General features: G+C 40.6%; 1 protein-coding gene across 3 annotated transcripts in view; it reads right to left on the reverse strand.

The window, feature by feature from the left end:
- The window catches only part of EPSTI1 (epithelial stromal interaction 1), a 169,685-nt gene that overhangs the window by 34,693 nt on the left and 114,039 nt on the right, over positions 1-20,953 (reverse strand). For 2 of the 3 annotated variants that reach the window (XM_077483195.1, XM_077483194.1), the window contains exons 10-12: positions 20,643-20,711; positions 15,698-15,778; positions 2,756-2,836 (exon numbers count right to left, since the gene is read on the reverse strand). In XM_077483195.1, coding sequence (XP_077339321.1) covers positions 2,756-2,836; positions 15,698-15,778; positions 20,643-20,711 — 231 coding nt within the window. The remainder of the gene's footprint in view (positions 1-2,755; positions 2,837-15,697; positions 15,779-20,642; positions 20,712-20,953) is intronic. The other variant, XM_077483196.1, reaches the window with a different exon arrangement.

The raw sequence follows: 20,953 nt of genomic DNA on the forward strand, positions 1-20,953 counted from the left end.
TTTGTTTTCACATGGCTTTATGAAACATTATTAGTGCTAGCAGCTGTCGATCATTATTACACGCCAATTTTATTTTGATATATATTTTTACTTTCACAACAGGTAGCTCGTAAGATCCTCATAGTTTGTTTCCTTTATTGTAGTGTTTCTCACCTTTCATGTCACATGCATTTTTTTTTATGTTGTTTCCCTTTCATTGCATTTCCGTTTTGCTTGTGCTCACATCCAGGATCTGTCACGTCTACAGATCTATACGGGCTGAGGTTTAGTTTTTAATTGGTTGCTGTCCCACAATCTTCTTGCCTGTTTTCCATACGTCATATGTGCACATTCACCATTACACATTTACTACTACCCACCACGGTCTGTGTGTACCTTAGCCCTGAGTGTTCATTTTTCCTGTCTTGGCGCTGCAGGTTGCTCGGGCTCGCTTACGGCATAGTAGGGTGGTGCTGTCATTAGGTTCACTTTCATGCTCTGTTGGTCTTGTCATTACTGCACCCACGTTTCTCATATTGGTCAGGTTCCAGGGGTCGTTTTTAGTTTTTCACACAGCTGGGTTGCCCAGGTTCTTCCACTGCAGGTTACCCATCACATCTATGAGTTTAACAGTTTGAGGTGATCGTTTTTAATTGGCTTGTTCAGTGGCAAGTCTCCTCATCTGTTCTTACGCTGCTTACATATTTCGTACCAATCTCTCGTTTCTCATGCAATTTAAAAAAAATGTCATGCAATTTTACATTTTCTCATGCAATTTACCTATTCTCGTACAATTTACGTTTTCTTGTGCAATTGACGTTTTCTCATGCAATTTACAGTTTCTCATGCAATTTACGGTTTCTCATGCAATTGATGTTCCTCATGCAATTGACGTTTCTCATGCATTTTGTGTTTCTAATGCTTTTTGCTGTCTCTATGTCATCTCACATTTTCACGTTTCTCTCGTTTTCCCAGGTTCACTCTCGTTTTCCTGTTTTACTCTCGTTTCTCATGTCTCAAGCAGCGCAGATTGGGGGTTTTAGCTTCTTTCTCTCCTTTTCCAGCTGGAGGGTCGGAGCTCGATAGCTCATCCTCTCTCGGAACCTGATCCATCCCAAGGCTTCATTGTTCACACATAACTAGCTTCAACTTTTTGCTCTGTTGGCGGTATTGTCAAACGCAGGGGGTTCGCTTTCCCGGCTTTGGGCTTGGTAAGCTATTTAGGTTTCTGTTCCCTTGCACGTCAAGGGTGGAGCGGTTTACCCCGCTGACTGTGGTTCTTCCCTGTCCCAAATCCACGCTATCTTTTATTTCCTATCTACGGCAGGCCAGGAGTGGCGTAATAGTATGGTACCATTGGTAAGTCAGCCTTTAGGCCCAGTACCAGTAGGTACCAGTAGGCCCAGGTCTCAGATGCAGACACCGGCGTCATGACTTCTCTTCAGTCTCCATCATTTGGGAGGCATTGGGTTCACATTTGGCTGACGCAGCAGCCTTGTTCATTTAGTTTTATTTTAAATACCAGATAGGCTCATGATACTGCTTGGGTTGTTTTCCAGGCATTCCGGGCTAGGTTCCTAGTCCTGACGGGTTTTTATCCCTATTTGCTTTTGTTTTTTTGCCTCTTCCAGCTCGTATCGGTCTGTTAGCACTTTCCGGGCGTATCTGGCTGAGACTCAGCATTTCATGTTTGTTGAAGGCCTCTGACAAGCTTTTCTTATTTTCTGCGCACTCTTTTAAGCCATTCTCAGGTGATCCAGAAGAGTAGCCCTCCTGCTGTGCTCAGCAGTCTTCCCATTGTGGGTCATATTCTTTGTGACATATCTTACATTCTCTCAGGTCTCCTTTTGCGTTGGTTATCAGCCTGGAGCTCAAGGCAGCGCTATAGCTGGCCTTTTTTTGTGGTTCTCGGAGAAGGGGAGTGGCGTTTCTGGCTCAGGGTCTCGCTTATTTCTGGCCAATCAACTGGTTGCCCCCCGGCCTTTTCTGTTACATCTGCATGCTCGCAAGACGCAGCAATCAGGTCGGCACTGTTATCAGGTTTTTGAAGCCTGGCAAGGCGTGGTGCCCGGTGTTGGTTTACCAGCTCGTCAGTACTACATTTGTCAAACCCTGGGATGGTCCTCTGTTTTTTTTCCTGATGCTCCCCTCTCCGCAGCGGAATGCATACTTCATTGCCGCCCCCTTGTTTGGCCAAACAGGGTCTAGACTCTTAAGCATATTTTGTCTATTTCCTTCTGGATAGGAGTAGCTTCTGCAACTTTGGGCCAGGTAGTTGGGTAGGTGGAGGTTGTTTTGTTTCCTCTGGGCATGTCCCAGTGCCACTTTTGAGATTCCTCAAGCATTTGTAAATTTGGCAGGTTATGCGGTAATTCAGTGGGTAATAAATCTGGTTGGTAGCTTTCATTTATTTTTGCCCCCTTTTAGGCATACTGACCATGTGACCCTGGCACACTTCAGGTCTATGTTCTCTGTTGCTCTTTGTTCCTTTCCTTTACTATCCTAAACCTTGTGGACAGCCTTCCCAGAAGAGTTGAAACCGTTATATTTACAAAGGGTTGGCCAACTCAATATTGAACCCTACGGCCTAAGACTGGGATGCCATTAAAGTTCATGTGCGTGTAAAGGCAGGGGTCCCAAACGTTTGGTAATATAATGTATATAACATATATAATCATCAGATCTGTTTATAACATGTAATCATCAAATCTGTTTTAAAGCATGTCATACATTATAAAATGTAATTGCACAATTTCCTTTAGATTTATATAGATACCTTTCTACAATGTTCTTCCTCCATTTGTTGCCTTTTTCTTTCTTCTTCCTCCCTTAGCTGTTTGTAAAGTTGCTGACTTGCCTGTAATGAACATTACATGGGTCAGTACACTGAAATAATAGGATGTGTGGAGGAGCATCAGATTTTGTGTAAATATCCACATAATCAGAAACAAACAGTATGTTGTACCAAGTTAGTGTGGTGTAGAGTTCTTTCAACGTATTGATCTTTTCCCCACTGAATAGTATTAAACATTATATACTGAAATTTCTGTTTAATATGTGTTCTGCTGTTCCATGATCAGGATGTCAAGCAGCGGGAATGGGTGCAAGGAGACGACGGACATGTAGCTGCAGAGGTGCCAAGCAGCAATAACAGGAGAGGCAGACCTGTAACTCCGCCAGCAGAACCAGCTCTACACGCCAATGCGCCTCATCCCCCTCAGTACAAGAAGAACCCAGTATGGTGCTGCCGGAAGAGGCGGCTATAAGTGTGGGGATAAGAAGAGCCAGACAAAGAGAAAGGAGGAGGAGAACACTATCTCCATTGCCGTACAGAACCAGAGGTAGGTGGCAGATTCAACACCAATGACATAGAGATATGCCTAGTGTCAGTCTAAGAAGAACTACACATGCACAGGTGCAAGTAATACCTACAGTGACCACTGGAGGCTATAGAGTGCTGCAGCTGAATATTTCAATGCAAGCTAATACACCAGCGACATCTAGAGGTTAGGGTAAGTTGTTGCAGGTATTAAAAAATATAATGGAATCTATCAATAAGTTAGCTGACAGCATTAATACACCTATAAACGTTAATACCAATTATGCTAGTGTATGGGCTAATGAATCCAGGAATAGAATTGATAATGTGCCAATGTTAACAGCAATACTTCCTTTTCAGCGGTTAATGTGAATGCTAGTAATACTTTGCCAGCGGAACTGAGCATTACTAATTTTTCAGTTTCAGAATCATGTCCTAAAGAAATATTGACTTGCGAGATCTTGCCACTCGGGTATCACCTTTCTGCTCAGGTTAAAGATAAGATATGGAAAGGGCAGTTAAATCGACATTTTGTCTTTACTGCCCTCGGCAAAAGAGTTTATCCACAGATCTAACAAAAAATCAGAAGATAAGCCTGAGGAAGATGTGGCAAGGTCGTTTCATAATTTGTTGCAGTCTTTTACCATTTATGCTAATGTTCTCTGAGAAAAACATCTGAAATACTGTAGCGGCCTTTTCCAGCACCTTGAGCACGTGCTTGAGACATACAAAAGATTTGGTGGATTAGGCTTGTACCAGTACAACAAATCATTTAGACAAAAATGATCTATTTATCCGTCATTAAAATGGAGTAATAAGGATATAGGTTTATGGTTAAACTGCATAGTGCCTCAAAAACCGGTATACCCTAAAAAACAGACCTCAGCCACAGTGTCCCCTTAACGAGAACCAGTGCAAATGGGGGGGGGGGGGGGTCTTGCAAATACAAATATGAGTGCTCACACTGCTCAGGCCCCTACCCCTTACTCAAATGTTTCAAAAGGAATGTCACTATACACGGTCAAAGGGATAACCATGCAAAAGGCTCGAACACCAGTGAACCTACCAAACATGCAGCAATGATTGCAAATGTATCCAGACCAGGAGACAGTCACGTTTTTAATTAAAGGTTTCTCCAGCAGTTTCCCTTTGCCAGTTTTTAAGGGCAAAGGGTGCAAATTGGTTGATAATTAAGTCGGTCTCACAATTCTACCATATTGTCAAAGAGAAGCTAGATAAGGAAATTAAGGTGGGCAGAATAGCAGGACCATTTAGCTACCCTCCATTAAATTTTTTTTAGAATATCTCCCTTGGGAATTATTGCTAAGGAAGATCCCAACTCATTTTGATTAATGCATTATATTAAATCATACAGTTTCTGTGTAATTATGTGTGGAAGTCAAGGGCCAGAGCATGAAAGAAATGTTTTATTATAGAAAATATATAAATATTCTGTGCTTGCCAAAACTATGAAAAATCAAGTGTTTAAATGAAATATAAAATCAACAACGCTGCTACTTATGTATGCCCGAATAAACAACTAACGATATACATACATACATACAGTAGATATAACATTTCAAAATTTTATTTTGCCTGTGGAATGTGACACTTTATATAGATTTTATCACAGTAATTAAAGAACTCTATATACAGTTTACAATATATATTTTTTGTAAATGTATCACAGTTTATAATTATTTTTCATTATTATTGTAATGTTGGCACTTTAAAATTATTATTGGAATTAGTATTAGGAGAGAGCGCAGCATAGGCATTTTTAGATTATATTGTTTTCACATGGCTTTATGAAACATTATTTGTGCTAGCAGCTGTCTATCATTATTACACGCCAATTTTATTTTGATATATATTTTTACTTTCACAACAGGTAGCTCGCAAGATCCTCATAGTTTGTTTCCTTTATTGTTGCTGTAGGCCTCTTGGCAGCCTCCCTGACCAGTTTCTTCTCGACTTTTCATAAATTTTGGAGGGACGTCCAGTTCTTGGTAATGTCACTGGTGTGCCATATTTTCTCCACTTGATGATGATTGTCTTCACTGTGTTCCATGGTATATCTAATGCCTTGGAAATTCTTTTGTACCCTTCTCCTGACTGATACCTTTTAACAATGAAATCCCTCTGATGCTTTGGAAGCTCTCTTTGCTGTAGGATGCGGCCACGAAAAGGTCAGGAAAGACCTACTAAACAGCTTTATTTGGGCTTAATTAAAGGCAATTTAAATTACTGACTCCTATTTAACATGATATTGAATGTGATTGCTTCATTCTGAACACAGCTACAGCCCCAGTTATTTTTTTATTTTTACCCCCCCCCCCCAAAAAAGATTTTAGACATTAAAAGGTGGAAAAAGTTCTAAAATGATTTATCTTTGTCTATTTTTTTTACACCACAGAAACCTGACATTTTAAAAGGGGTGTGTAGACTTTTTATATCCACTGTATATATAAAATATAAGTGTGCAACCTTTTTTCTCATAAATGATCCAAATATCAAACAATAAAATTCAAAGGTGAAAATTTTATAAAGCACAACCAGTCCACAGTGAAAAATGAAAAAAGTCCAGTTATTCGTGCTCTATAAATGAACAGTGATTCACAAAAGAGGATCTTCAGCAAGGTGCATTCCCCACAAGAACACATGCTTCTTACCAGAAGGACTGGATCTCAAGTTCCACTCATTAGCTCCTTTAAGTGTGCTCCCTCCGTGTAAGGTTACTGCTCCACTTGATACAATTTATCTTGTGTGTCCACTGGATCCATACAAAGCATACCGCTGTAGATTCTCTCATACATATACTGTATATACATATATATGCTTTGTGCACTGGTCCAAATCATTTAGTGGAGGGGGAATATGATGTGGGGTTGTTTTTTAGGGGTTGGGCTTGGCCCCTTAGTTGCAGTAAAGAGAACTCTTATGCCTTGTACACATGATCGGACTTTCCGACAACAAAACCATGGAATTTTGTCTGAAGCGTGTTGGCCCAAACTTGTCTTGCAAACACACGGTCGCACAATTGTTGGCCAACAATTACGAACATAGTGACGTACTAGACGTACTACGTGGTTTTTCAGCTCTTTTGCACCACCCTTTGGGCTCCTTCTGGTAATTTTGTGTTAGTAGAAGTTTGGCGAGTGTTGATTCGCGCTTTTCATTTCGCACTTTTCAGTTTGTTCCTGAATGGCCGTTTGTAAACCAGACATGTTGCGGAATCGAAGGAGATAACATGTTATTTATTATTGGCCTTGGACATTATTTTTTTTTGTTGAATAATGATTTGATTGGGGGCGTGGCCAGCGCATGAGCTGAATGGAAGCTCTGTGAGAGAGCTCTGTGACACGAACGGGCATATTAGCGACAATTCACAGCGAATATCGGTAAAAAAGATACGAACAGACAACGGAAGAGTTCCTGAATCCGAAGGTGATGTCAAAAAAGCGGAAAGACGAACGGAAAATGAAAAAACTAACGACATTCTCCTCTCAGTCAGCGGGAGGGAGAAAAAAAGATGGCACAGATCCTCTCACAGCTGCTGTACCAGCAACAGCCTCCTCAGGGAGAGCGCAATACACTGACAGGCCTGATGCTGCTCTAGAGGAATCACCTCAGAAAACATATCTGGAATCTCCTCATGAGGAAGATTACCTCAGTCCTACATGTCGCAGCCCGGCTAAAACTCGTATCAAACTGGATTTCACAGGCCAGGAGGTAAGCTATAAAATACCTCATATTAGTCAAGATAACACAGTCATAACTCCTATAGCTTCACCTATAGCCGCATTCCCCACTAATAACCAGCCTATTCTGGACACCCAATTAAAAGAAATGCTATTAACTTTACATACTTCGCTTCATACGGATATTTTACAACTCACAAATCAATTCTCCAAAGCAGTGAACTCCTTAGGTGAAAGAGTACACACTATTGAGAACTCTATGGGAGACATGACCAATACTATTAATGATTTAATAGATGCTCATGAAGAAAATAAAGCTGAAAAAGAGTGGCTTAAATTTAAAATCGCAGATTTAGAAGACCGCTCAAGGAAGAACAATCTCAAAATCAGGGGTATCCCTGAAAATATACAGCAGTCTGATCTTAAAAAATATGCCACTGACTTATTCTCCAACTTGCTGCCAGCTATACCAGCCTTAGAGCTCACAATTGATCGTATCCATCGGATTCCGAAACCGTCATTTCTCCCTCCACAGATACCACGTGATGTACTACTTAGAGTACACTTCTACCATGTTAAAGAACAAATCCTATATAAAGTGCGACATCTAGGACAACTTCCACAACCATATAATACAATCCAGATTTATGCTGACTTGTCTAAACATACTCTAGATATGAGAAGACAACTTTCCACGATTACAAAAGCTCTGCGTAATCATAAAATTGAATACCGTTGGAAACAACCATCTAAACTACTGATACAGAAGAACGACACCTACCATACAATCACTTCTGTGGAACAAGGCATTAAGTTACTTCACGCATGGGGTATTATCCCCGAACCAACTCCACCTATCGGAGCTAAGAAGAATCTGGAGAAACTTACGCCACAATGGCATTAGCTTTCATTGACCAGATCCGGTCAAAATACAATCCTATCTATAGGAAACCGATCTATCAGCTTGCCCGCCGTGCCGTGCGATACTAAATCTTTGGAACAGCTGACCTTTGAACTAATTCCCCATTCTAATGTTGCAGTATACATTGAAATGTTTACCACTGCAAGTTAAGTTTAATGTTTGGTTATATTTTTGTTTGTGCTTTTACTCTTATTTTTTTCTTCACAGTATCCTATACACAACTCATAGCATTCAAAGGGACAGGTATGTTGTGAACCTACAAAATTTGAATCAAAACTTTTCAGTCACTAAATTTTTGGACATTCATAGTCATTTCAGACTACAGATTGTTCACATGGAAGTAGAATTTAAAGCTATTATCAGGATAGTATGTACTTACTTTTTCCATCTTATTAATATCCTTTTATGAGTATAAAGTTAATATCTTTAAATACTAATGGTCTTAACCATCCAGCAAAAAGAGCGTCGATGTGGCAAATGGCTAACACCCAGCGATGTCAAATATTGTGTATACAAGAAACCCATTTCAAAACAGGCGCTATTCCCACTTGCACCCATAAGAACTTTCCTCACATATTTACAGCATCAGGCCAACAGAAAAAAAGAGGAGTACTTATTGCCATACATCATTCAGTTAATTTTCAATTGCATGAATCTATTGTAGATACCAATGGACGATACCTCATATTAATATGTACCATTGATAATACACTTACTACATTGGTAAATGTGTATGCGCCTAATAAAAGGCAATCCCATTTTCTGAATGGCCTGATGAGAAAAATAGGTAAATGCCGAAAAGGTGCCTTAATAATTTGTGGAGACTTCAACACAATACATGAACAAGAACTAGACACTTCTAATCCCAAAACCAGAACCAACTGTGCACTTAAAACTTTTTTGAATAAAAGCGATCTCTATGATGTATGGAGATGCCATCATCCTGGAGATCGTGAATACACATATCATTCCCTGGTACATAATACCTATACTCGTATCGATTATATTTTTACGGATAAGTGGTTATTGCAGCGGGTGAGGGAGTCTGACATTGCACCCATCACTTGGACTGATCATGCCCCAATTAGTATGACTATTCTACCTAAACACTCTCAAACGACCCATTTTCTATGGAGAACAAATGCATATCTTATCAAAATGCCTACCTATGCTACAGCTATACAAAACCAGATAACTGAATTCTTTAAATATAATGTGGGATCGGTGTCAGACTCCGCCACCCTATGGGGTGCTCATAAAGCATTTAGTAGGGGAATCCTAATGCAACTGAATGCTCAATTCAGGAAAAATAAAACGAAACTCATTGACAAACTTACTGCTGACATTAAAACATTAGATTCCCAAAACCAATCTCACCCATCACAACAACTGAAAACTAAACTACAAATATTACGACAGGAACTCAGAACGACTTTATTGGATACATTTAAAAAAACATACTAGAAAACTTAAAGCTAAATATTACCATACTAGCAACAAAGCAGGAAAAAACATGGCACTTCGGATCAAAGGCAGATATTCCAAATCAAAGATTCCATATCTATACCACCCTATTACTAGAGAAAAATTGCAAGACCCCCAAGACATAGCGAATGTATTTAGCTGTTATTATAGCTCCCTTTACAATCTTAAAGATGATTCTCAAACTCCCACACCTACCCCAAAGATAATAAGTGATTTCTTAGATACTATTAGTCTCCCATCATTAACTACTGATCAAATCTCTGATCTTAACGTCCCATTTTCAGTGGAAGAAATTGCTAGAACTATAGACTCCCTGCCCAACAATAAATCTCCGGGCCCAGATGGAATGATAGGAGAATACTATAAATTACTTCGAGATATACTGGCTCCCCACTTATGCTCACTTTTTAACGACGCGGCATCCAAATCAGAATTTCCGGCTGAGATGCTTCAGGCCTTGATCATAACACTGCCGAAACCAGGCAAAGATCCCAATGCTCCCCAAAATTTCAGACCGATTTCATTATTGAACATTGACATCAAAATATACGCCAAAGCAATAGCGAATCGACTGATGAACTACATACCAGACCTCATTCACAAAGATCAATCTGGCTTTACTAAAGGTCGACAATCTTCAGATGCAACAAGACGTCTGATTGATATTATACACTTCACTGAGAGACATCAAACGCCTTCTCTGCTCCTTTCTTTGGATGCAGAGAAGGCGTTTGATAGGGTCCATTGGGGCTATTTACAGTCAGTGCTTTTAAAATTTGGCTTTCGTGGAAATATTTTATCGGCAATTTTTGCACTGTATAAGGGCCCCTCAGCGAGAGTATACACAAATGATATGATGTCTAGGCCCTTTGGCATCTCGAATGGAACACGACAAGGTTGCCCCTTATCTCCTTTAATATTTAATTTAGCCATCGAACCTCTAGCAGAACGTATACGATCTGACACAAAACTATCTGGTATAAAAATTGGGCAAATAGATAATAAAATAAGTCTGTTCGCAGATGACATAGTGCTTATAGTGTCTGATCCTATTTCATCTCTCCCGAATCTCCAAAATATACTAACGACATTTGGAGCAGCATCATATTATAAAATCAATGAAACTAAGTCCAATATTTTAGACCTAGGATTAGATAACACAACCAGGCAGTTATTGTCTAATAAATACCCCTACCACTGGAAAGACGAGGGGATTTCTTACTTAGGAATCACTCTCACTAACAAAACAAAACAGTTATTTAAAACAAACTTTTTACCATTTAAGAAACATTTTGAAACAGATCTGACAACACTTAGTAAATTCGAATTTACATGGGCTGGTCGCCTGGCAGCTTTCAAAATGATGACCTTACCAAAATTATTATATCAACTCAGGTCCCTTCCAATATGTATCCCTAAATACTACTTTAAATCCTTACAAAGCAGTTTGGGAAAATATCTATGGAATGGCAAAAAATCCCGTTGCGCATACCATATACTAATTAAACATAGAAATATAGGTGGTGCGACCGTACCTGATCTACAGGATTATTATGACGCAACTCTTTTGACCCAATTGCAAGAATGGTTCTTGCCTACTCCTAAAACTTTATGGGGACAAATTGAGAAAGACATCACACGACAACCTAATATGCAATTCTGGTTACTTAGTAGGAAAATTAAGTCCACAATTACAGCTCAATACCCACCAACGGTGAAAGCGACGCTACACTCTTGGCAGAGAATCATCACATACAAATGGGATAAAACTCCAATCACGGTGTTAAACCCTCCTCTAACAATTATACCAACATTATACCAACACCTGGCGTACAAATACACGACTGAAATTTGGGTGGGGATATCAAACTTGGTTCCTTCTTCCAACAGGGCTCATTAAAGTCTTTTTCTCAGTTAAGTAATGAATTACAGCTTCCGAATTCTGAGCGATCTACATATATTCAAATAGAAAAGTGTCTGCTACACAATCCACAACTCAGAGCTTCAATCCCGGTTAAAATATGGTCTTTCCTCAATAACCATGCCACCTCACAGAAAGGAGTAGCTACAATATACCCAATTCTAGGGGAAAAAAACATACCCAGCAAACTACCTTCCTTCCTTAAATGGGAACAAGATTTGGGGCAAGACTTTTCAATTAAACAATGGATGGCTTCCCTACGAAGCATATATAGGGCCACTGCATGTGTTACACTATGGGAACTGGCACAAAAAATTGTTCAAAGACAATACCTGACTCCACATATCCTAGCAAAATTCAAGGGGAACTCGTCACCTAATTGCTGGAGAAATTGTACCCAATTGGGGACCCTATTTCATATTATGTGGGACTGCCCAAGCTTACATAACTACTGGCAGGCAATCTCCCATTTACTCACTTCCGTAACAGGTATTGTCCTTCAACTTTCACCAGAACTAGCCATTCTGAATATGAATTTACATACGATTCCCAAACAATATCGTAAAGTAGTAACACATATACTTTTAGCTGCGAGACTATCCATAACTAGAAAATGGAAAACTGACTCTCTTCCTACTATGACAGAAGTTATAGAATTAACCCAACTCCACCACTCCTATGAATTGTTATTTCCTAATGACAAATCCCTATATATTAAGGAACAACAACTATGGGAACCTTGGAGTACATGGTACAAAAATTATACTTCCACAATTTAGATAATGCTGATTCTTTAATCATATAGAAGAAAGAACTCCTGTGCGTTTTAATATTTTTTTTTTGGATGGCTTTAAAAATAATTTCATAGCAAAGTGACAAATATATCACATATTTGTTTATCTGAATTGAGCTGCGGAGTAAGAATAGATCTTTATTTTCCTTCATAAAAGATAACTACTGTGTTTGAATTTCCTTTAGGATGTTGGCCTAGGTACTCCAAGACACAGATAGATCCCTGTGAGGGGTGTCTTGGGGTCCAGAAGTGGCCATTATCCATATCGCTATTTATAAATCTTACAATAATTATATTACAGACTTTATTATACAAATTTTAAGAGACCTACTCTTGTTCGAGTCCCTTTATGACTATGAATATTAGATACTTAGGAATACTACTTTATTCTTTATTGTGGATTATTTGTTTCTATGCTATATTATGCTGAGAAAACCCTGTCACTACATTATACTGTGTTATGTTACTTTTATTACTATATATTATTTTTTTTTTGTTTTGTAACCCTTGTTGTAACTAACTCTGCTAAAAATCTCAATAAAAACATTTGAAAAGAATAATGATTTAATTTGGTATATTTTCTATATTTTTGGATGCATAGAAAGCACTTTTTGGTTAAGTTCTATCGGCAGATAGCATGTCTAATTGTATTTGTTTTCTTTTTTTAATGCACAATAAAAAAAATTGTGGAGAATAATACTTGGCTATGTGTTTTACTTCAAATGACAGTTTGGGAGTAGGCAGTTACATTTTAAAAAATACAATGTAAAATTGACAAGGGATACCAACATAGTTGCATCTTTGATCTTCAAAACTACAGGATAATGGTGTTGTGGTAACTTGCCCAAATAAAAAAAAATAAAAAAGCATAATATTATTCTTGATATCACTAGAAAAAAAAAGCCTTTGAAAATTTGTTTGCAATAACTCCATCAGTATCACCAGCAAAGCAACTTCATTATTATCTTATTAAAAAAGAAGAGAATGTGCACTGCATTTGGAGATTTCATGATTTGCTACATCACGGATGTTAATTCTCCACTAGGATCGCTAGTTTACAAGACCGACCACTTTCTGGCTCGTCCTTGCTTCTTAGCATGCGTGTTTGTTCTTTGGACTTTTGTCCGATGGACTTGTGTACACACGATCAGAAAATCCGACAACACACATTTGTTGGCAAAAAATCTGAAGACATGCTAGCCAACATTTGTTGGAAGAAAGTCCGACAACAATTGTCCGATGGAGCATACTCACGGTCGGATTTTCCGCCAACAGCCTGCACATCGTACATTTCCCATCAGAAAATCCGATCGTGTGTACGGGGCTTCAAGGCGTCAGCATTCCAAGACATTTTGCACAATTTCATGCTCCCAACTTTGTGGGAACAGTTTGGGGATGACCCCTTCCTGTTCCAACATGACAAGGTCCATAAACACATGGATGAGCGAGTTTGGGGTGGAGGAGCTTGACTGGCCTGCACAGAGTCCCGACCTCAACCCGATAGAACAACCAGGTCTTCTCACCCAAGATCAGTGCCCGACCTCACAAATGCTCCTAAACCTTGTGGACAGCCTTCCCAAGCTGTTGTAGCTGCAAGGGGTGGGCCAACTCAATATTGAATCCTACGGCCTAAGACTGGGATGCCATTAAAGTTCATGTGCGTGTAAAGGCAGGGGGTCCCAAAACATTTGGTAATATAGTGTATATAACATATATAATCATCAGATCTGTTTATAACATGTAATCATCAAATCTGTTTTAAAGCATGCCATACATTATAAAATGTTATTGTTCAATTTCCTTTAGATTCACCATCAACTATGTAGTGCAAGGGATTGCCTGATTGCATAAAAATTGAAAATATTTTAGGTATGACCTCAAATTTTATGGTTTTGGTAAATCCAATGGAACATTGTACATAAAAAATTACTGTATATAATGTATGGCCATCCTAAGAGACTGGTAAGCCCAGGGCAATCTTTTCTTTCCTCCAACACAAATCATTCTAATTTCAACCAGTTGAGGATTTTGAACTTAAGACCTATGGTCTAAAAAGCAAGCTTTCTCGAACGCTAACCCCTCTTTCCCTCTATTAGCGGCAATCACTTGCTAATAGTCTCCAAGCATCAATTATGTAAATCCAATGTAAGAATGCTTATGATTCCTCGTGTTTACTATTTCATTCATATGTATATTAAAGGTGTGACCTGTCATCTGCATATAACATTTGTTAAAGAAACCATACAAATAAAAATTAACTAACTAAATAAATAAAATGTATTCCTTTATCGTGTTCCTCTATACATTTCCCAATTTTATTTTTAAAGGCAAGCTATGCTCAATGACAACTATGGACTAATAAGATATGTATACCTCCTGCACTGCCTGCTAAGGTGAAGAGAGATCCCTGTGGATAGTGTTTGCCCTCTGGCTGATGCTTGAACAGGGATGATAAGCATCTCCATAATAAACAATGCTGCTTATATTTGCCATGGCCGACTTTCTTCAATGATGCTCAAGTATCACCCATAATTGTCATTTTGTTCACCAAAAGCAACTACCTTTGTACATTGTATAACTCTTGTTACTTTAGTTTATACCCCATCTCTACATTTACGCTTATACAGTAAAAAGCCTGTAAAAAGCTGCACTGGTCAGTGTGGTTCAGCACACATGGCTCTCCGCAGTCAGGACAGGCTGTTCATAGCTGCAGGGTACAGACAGGTACCTGCTCATGGTTAACAAGCCAGTGTTCTATCACATTAGCGACCCCATCAGATCAGCAAACGGAAGTGAAGTTCCATCAGCTGCGCATGTGTTCCACCTCTACCAGGTTTACTAATCTGACAGAACACATGCAGTCAGAGGGACGGCAGCGGACATCTTGCTCCACCCAACTATGTCTTAAATTTCAGAGTAGTTTAAGCAATAAAGTGGGCGTATATAAATAAATATAGTATATTGACATCTGCAATACTGTTTTGATGTTACATATTGAAAGAAGCAGGACACCAGCAGTAGGAAGGTAGCGGAGGCCATGTTGGTACACCCCACACTGCTCGGTGCTAAACCTTTAGGCTTTCAAAATGAAACATCGAAACAGCATCACAGATGTCAATATACTATATTTATTTATATTCGCTCACTTTATTGTTAAAATTACTCAGAAATGCAAGCCGTAGCTGGGTGGAGTAAGATGTCCGATGCCGCTGTTCTGTCAGATTAGCAAACCCATGGAATGCATGAGCAGCTGAGTGAACGTCACTTCCGTTCGCTGATCTGATGGGTGTGACTCTGCTTGGTCCAGGAACTGAGAGGTGGTGACAGAAGTATGTGAGAGGCTAGGGGGCGGGCCTCCTTTGTCAAGCTAGCTTCATTTATAAAGCACGAATAACTGGATTTTTTTTCGCTTTTCACTGTGGACTGGATGTGTTTATATTGATTTTGCACCTTTGAATTTTTCACCTTTATATTTTTTCATTTAGCTCATTTATGAGCATATGATAATGGAATAGTAATCGAAGAATTTAAAGAAAATCTGTATGCACGTTCACAGAAAATAGCTTTATATAGATACCTTTCTATAATGTTCTTCCTCCATTTGTTGCCTTTTTCTTTCTTCTTCCTCCCTTAGCTGGTTGTAAAGTTGTTGACTTGCCTGTAATGAACATTACATGGGTCAGTACACTGAAATAATAGGATGTGTGAAGGAGCATCAGATTTTGTGTAAATATCCACATAATCAGAAGCAAACAGCATTTTGTACCAAGTTAGTGTGGTGTAGAGTTCTTTCAACGTATTGATCTTTTCCCCACTGAATAATATTAAACATTATATACTGAAATTTCTGTTTAATATGTGTTTCTGCTGGTCCATGATCAGGGATTACAAACATAAACTTTACAATGACTAATGGTAAAAGCCAGTTAATTTAGCAATATATTTAGATTTTGGAAGGAGAAAATGGAGCATTTTAAAGTCGTGTTGCCACCAAAAAACAAAAAATTGCTTAAAATTCATAAAAAATAAAAAAATTATTGGAAAAAGAAATGTTTTTACTCACCTCTAAATGCCGTTGTTAGGGGGTCCCTCGTAGTCTGCCTCCTTCACTGCCCAGGCTGGTGACATCACTTCCCCCCGGCGCCGCACAGTCATCTGGAACCTGTCACGTGTCCCAGATGACTGTGCGACGTATCACGGCGCTGCTCGCGCATGCGCAGTGGATGCCCGGCTGTGAAGCCACAGCTGGGTGCCCACAGTAAGAATGCCGGCGCCGCGAGCGGAGCGGGGAAAGAGGGGGGGCTTCGTTCCCCCGCATTGCTGGACCCTTGGACAGGTAAGTGTCCGATTATTAAAAGTCAGCAGCTGCAGTATTTGTAGCTGCTGACTTTTATTTAATTTTTTTTAGGGGGCACCCCACTTTAAGATAAATATGAAAACCCAAGAGGAGGACACAATCTCTGTACTGATAATTTCTGGGCACAGCTAAACCCAAATACTGCAGGTCTACAATGCTAACGTAGTTTACTGTGTAGCCATGACACTTTGGACAAAGTGTTTGTCATGTGTAAATTTAGTTTTTGCCTCAGAACAGTAATGGGGTTGTCACGGTCGTTCCACCACCCCGGTCACCCAAGTAAGACTTACCCGCAGGTTCCCTGTATGAGGGGATCGTCGGTGCCTTCGGACGCGGGTTGGCGCTAACGAACGCACGCGAGTGCACATAGTCCCCAACAGGCGCACGCGGGTGCGCGTTGGCACGAGCGGGCGCACGTGGGTGCGCGACGAGCCGAACGGGCGTACGCGGGTACGCGGGGTCACGAACGGGAGCACGGTCACCCGCGGGGGTACGTAGACGTACCGTGCGACCGTTCTTGGCGCCCAGTTGCCTACTTAAGGGACCTGCTCCTGCTCCTCTGTGCTGTCCCGTCTGCAGCGTTCCTGTGACTCCTGCTATCTGTTCCTGTGTGTGTGTTCCTGATTCTGTACCCGGCCTGTTCCTGGACTTTGCCTGTTTGCCGCCTGCCTCCGACCCTTTGCCTGATTGACCACGCTTCTGCCTTCTGCCTTGTACCTCTGCTGCCCGATTGTTGCCGACCCAGCTCGTCCCTGACTACTTCTGCCAGTCTGCCTACGGACCTGCACTGACTACTACTTCCGCAGCTCCTGCCTGTTCGCCTGTGCCAGCCGTCCAGCAGTTCCTGTCCGGCATCCTGCGCTGGTTGCACCTTCCGCTCCGGTCCACCTTCTGCTCCGGTCTCTTCTACCAGCTGACCAGTCTGGCACTTGTGCCCTCCGGACTCCTGAATCCCTGTTCCCATCTCCAGGGGCTCTCGAGCCGGGGCTTACGAGGCGCCGCTCCCTGCACGCTTGGGCTCTCCAACCAGGTACGTGACAGGGGTTCTGAGGGTTAATTGTGTAGGTTAACTTTGACATCAGTTTGGCTGGGCTGTGTTAGAGTTCTGCCTAGTCATGTGTACAGTGAGGTGCACATGACAGGCCAGAACCAGGCCTGGTTGGACGTTTTGGGTATCAGCTTCCTCAGGGCCAATCAGTGGGTGCACCGGGCCCAGCTGAAGAGTCTGGGGAAGGGTACTTAAGATGTTGAGGTCACGTGTTCCGGGTTGTTCGTTTGTGAGGCCCAAGCGGTCTATCCTGATTCTGGACTGGGGTAGCCCCGTGAGGGGTCCCGGTCACAGGAGCATCCGTCGCCCCGCAACATGCTTCGGTTGGTTAGCCCCAGTAGACCCATCTGGTCTGGGGTAAGGATCCGTCTGTTTCCGAGTCTCGGAACCGGCTGGTCCGAGGCGCAGTAACTGAGGGAGGATTCAAGGCGTCCAGGTGTGCTCTCGGCTTGGAGGGGCAACGCAGCTCGTGTAAGTGACCGGGGTGAAGACTCTTCGGAGGAGGGCCAACCAGCAGGCATCCTGAGAAGTGCCTGGTTCCTGAGTTGTGAAGGACACTGACGAATTCACGCTTTTTCCAGTACTGTCAAGGAGACAGAGAACATTCCAGGTATTGAGGAAAAGTTCCTGTTCACTTCCAGTTACAACTTGTTCAAGGTCAGAGATTTCACAAGTTCTGAATCAAAGTGCTGATTGCCATAATCTCTGACTAGAGATATGTTCAGCCTTGAAGTGCCCAGCTGCGATTGGCTACTCTCTGGGTGGTACTAGAGACTTTGTTATATTTGCAGTTCAAGGTGCCTGAGTTCCTTCACCCGTGCCCTCTGTTCCCATACGAGACTGTTTGTTGGATGTTACCCCTGCAAATAAAAAACCTTTCAAAAGGACTTTATTGGTGTCAGTGTCAAAAGTTGTTGGGTAACAACCCTGGGAACCCCTAGATGTGGAAGAACAAGCCAAGTGGATTTAACCGGTAAGTCCAAAAGTTAAGGCCGCCCTGCCAAGGGTTATGGCCACTACAATTTTATAAAGTGTGAACACGCATTTCCAGTAACATACCTCCCAACTTTTAGAGATGGGAATGAGGGACACCTATCAGCAAAAGTATGCAGGCATAGGACACACCCCTTGTCACGTCCCCTTAAAGGAGAATTGTACAAAAAATAAAAGATTGGTTCAACCCACAAGTGCTTTTTTTTACCACTACTATTCCTTCATATTGGCTTTTGGTATTTACAAATGCAGCAATTTAGAAATCAGATGAAAGGTTTAGCATTGGGAAACACTTTTTGATAGATAAAAAGTGCATTTTATATACACATCTATATAGATCAGACCAAAACGAGGGACACATGAGGAGGAATGAGGGACAGATGGACATTGTTCCAAATCAGGGACAGTCCCTTGAAATCAGGGACAGTTGGGACCGATGCAGTAATGTTAGGACATATCTGTAAAGGTTGTAGCTTTTCATCTCTTTCCTCATTTTTCCGAAGATTAGAAAAACTGCCAACACTTTACTGCTGCATGGGTAAACTATACAACTAAGAGATATATACATTATATTGTACTAAAATATTTAGCTAGGACATGTTACCATTTTATATAATCTAGTTTTCTTGTTTATGTAATTTATGTACTGCACACATTTCCCTCATTTGTACATCATTTTGTAAGGCTCACATAGATTGTTTTAAAATGATAGTTGGTGTGTTGTATAGGCATAAGAGAGTTCCTGTCAAACCTATCGACACTTAGCCCTGGTTCACACCAGTGTGGTTTTAAAGTCGCACTGAAATCTCACAGAAATAGTACAGGAAACATTTTCTGGTTCAGGAAACAAGCTGCTGTGACTTGAGGCATAGAAATTTTAACGGTTCCACTTGCCATGTGACTTTGAACTGTCAAATTGCATGACAAGTCAAACTAGTGTGAACCAGGTCTTATGCCCCTTTCACACCGATACTTTTTTCCTGCATTTGTACCTTGCAAGAAAAAAATGCAAGAAAAATTTTATTTCTTTAAATCCTTGCCTAAAAATGTTTTTCTTTAAATCCCTAAAGTCCTGCAAGCTGCGTCTTTGGTGTGGTTTTCAAAACCGCACCAAAACCGCAGCTTTCCATTGAAATGAACAGAAATCGTGGCATAATCATGCAAAAATTGTGGTAAAAGCGCAACGTGCTTTGTGTGGGCAACCCAAAGATGCACCTGAAAAGCACAGGAAAAAAGTCTGAAACACAGCAAAATCGCTGTGTTTGCTACAGAGCAACATGAAAGAGCCCTAAAACGGCACTATGTAATTAACAGGATTATAGATTGATTTTTCCAGTGCCTGCTGAAACGTCCTGTCTTCATCCCACTTCAGTGACATGCAAGAGAAGGTATTCAATATACAATAAAATGCATGTAGTATATTATATTATAAGGGCGTTCAAGTCAAACTGGGACTTTTAATTTTATCAGTATAAAAGGGAATGCTAGTGTAGCAGTACTACATGCAGTAGTAAGTGGCAAATGTGTCCTATTACTGATAGGCGTCACACATGTCGCTGGCCAGTCCAGAGACCATTAATCAAGATGGCAGACAACAGTGTTACTACGTGCATGGATCAGTGTGTGGTGATGACGTTTTCTTATCAACAAAGGTGTAAATACTGCGGATAGCTACAAAAAATGTCAAGAGCAATATGATGATGAAACGCTAAATCGCAGACATTTGAATGGTGTAAACGTTTCCAGGTGTCCGTACGTCTGTCCGTGACGATCCCGGCCGTGGTGGTTTCCAGCCCATAGCTGTCATTCCTGTGAATATTTAGAGCGTGGAATGCCTGATCCTGGATAATTGATGCATAACCTGTCGTGAAATTGCACAATAGACAAATCTTTCTGTTATGTACTGATGACAAAGTGAAGCAGGGCTGTCCTAGGATGGTTCAGTCGTACTGACAAATATTTCTTTGCCAAAGCTTTCCAGGCATTAGATAAATGCTGAGTGTATAAATGTAGCAGGGGAGTATGTTAAAAAATAAATGTTCTTTTATTATATAATCGCAAAAGTTCCGGTTTAACTTGAACATCTTGTATCATGTGTGAAACGTAAATAAAATTAGTTATTACTGTATATTCTTTCATTCCTGGACTACAAGGTGCCCGATTGTGTTCTTCTTCAGCACTTGCACTCTTTGCCTAAAAAAAGAAAGAACACGCACAGTCAAATTGCGTTTATGTAAAAAAATCCCCATCAGGAAAGTTTGTTTTTTTGTTAGTTACATTACTGTAAATGTTGGTGATTTCCCGGATCTAGCAATTCATATTTTTGGCACTAAGAAGATGTAGAATATCGGAGACTGATAGCGTTTTGGTATTCATGTTATTAGATAATTGATAAGGGCTATACATCAATTTTGAAGAATATTAAAGTGCTATAA

This window comes from Lithobates pipiens, unplaced genomic scaffold (assembly GCF_037356315.1).
Source record: "Lithobates pipiens isolate NorthernLeopardFrog02 unplaced genomic scaffold, aLitPip1_a1.2 Scaffold_16, whole genome shotgun sequence".
Lineage (NCBI taxonomy): Eukaryota > Metazoa > Chordata > Amphibia > Anura > Ranidae > Lithobates > Lithobates pipiens.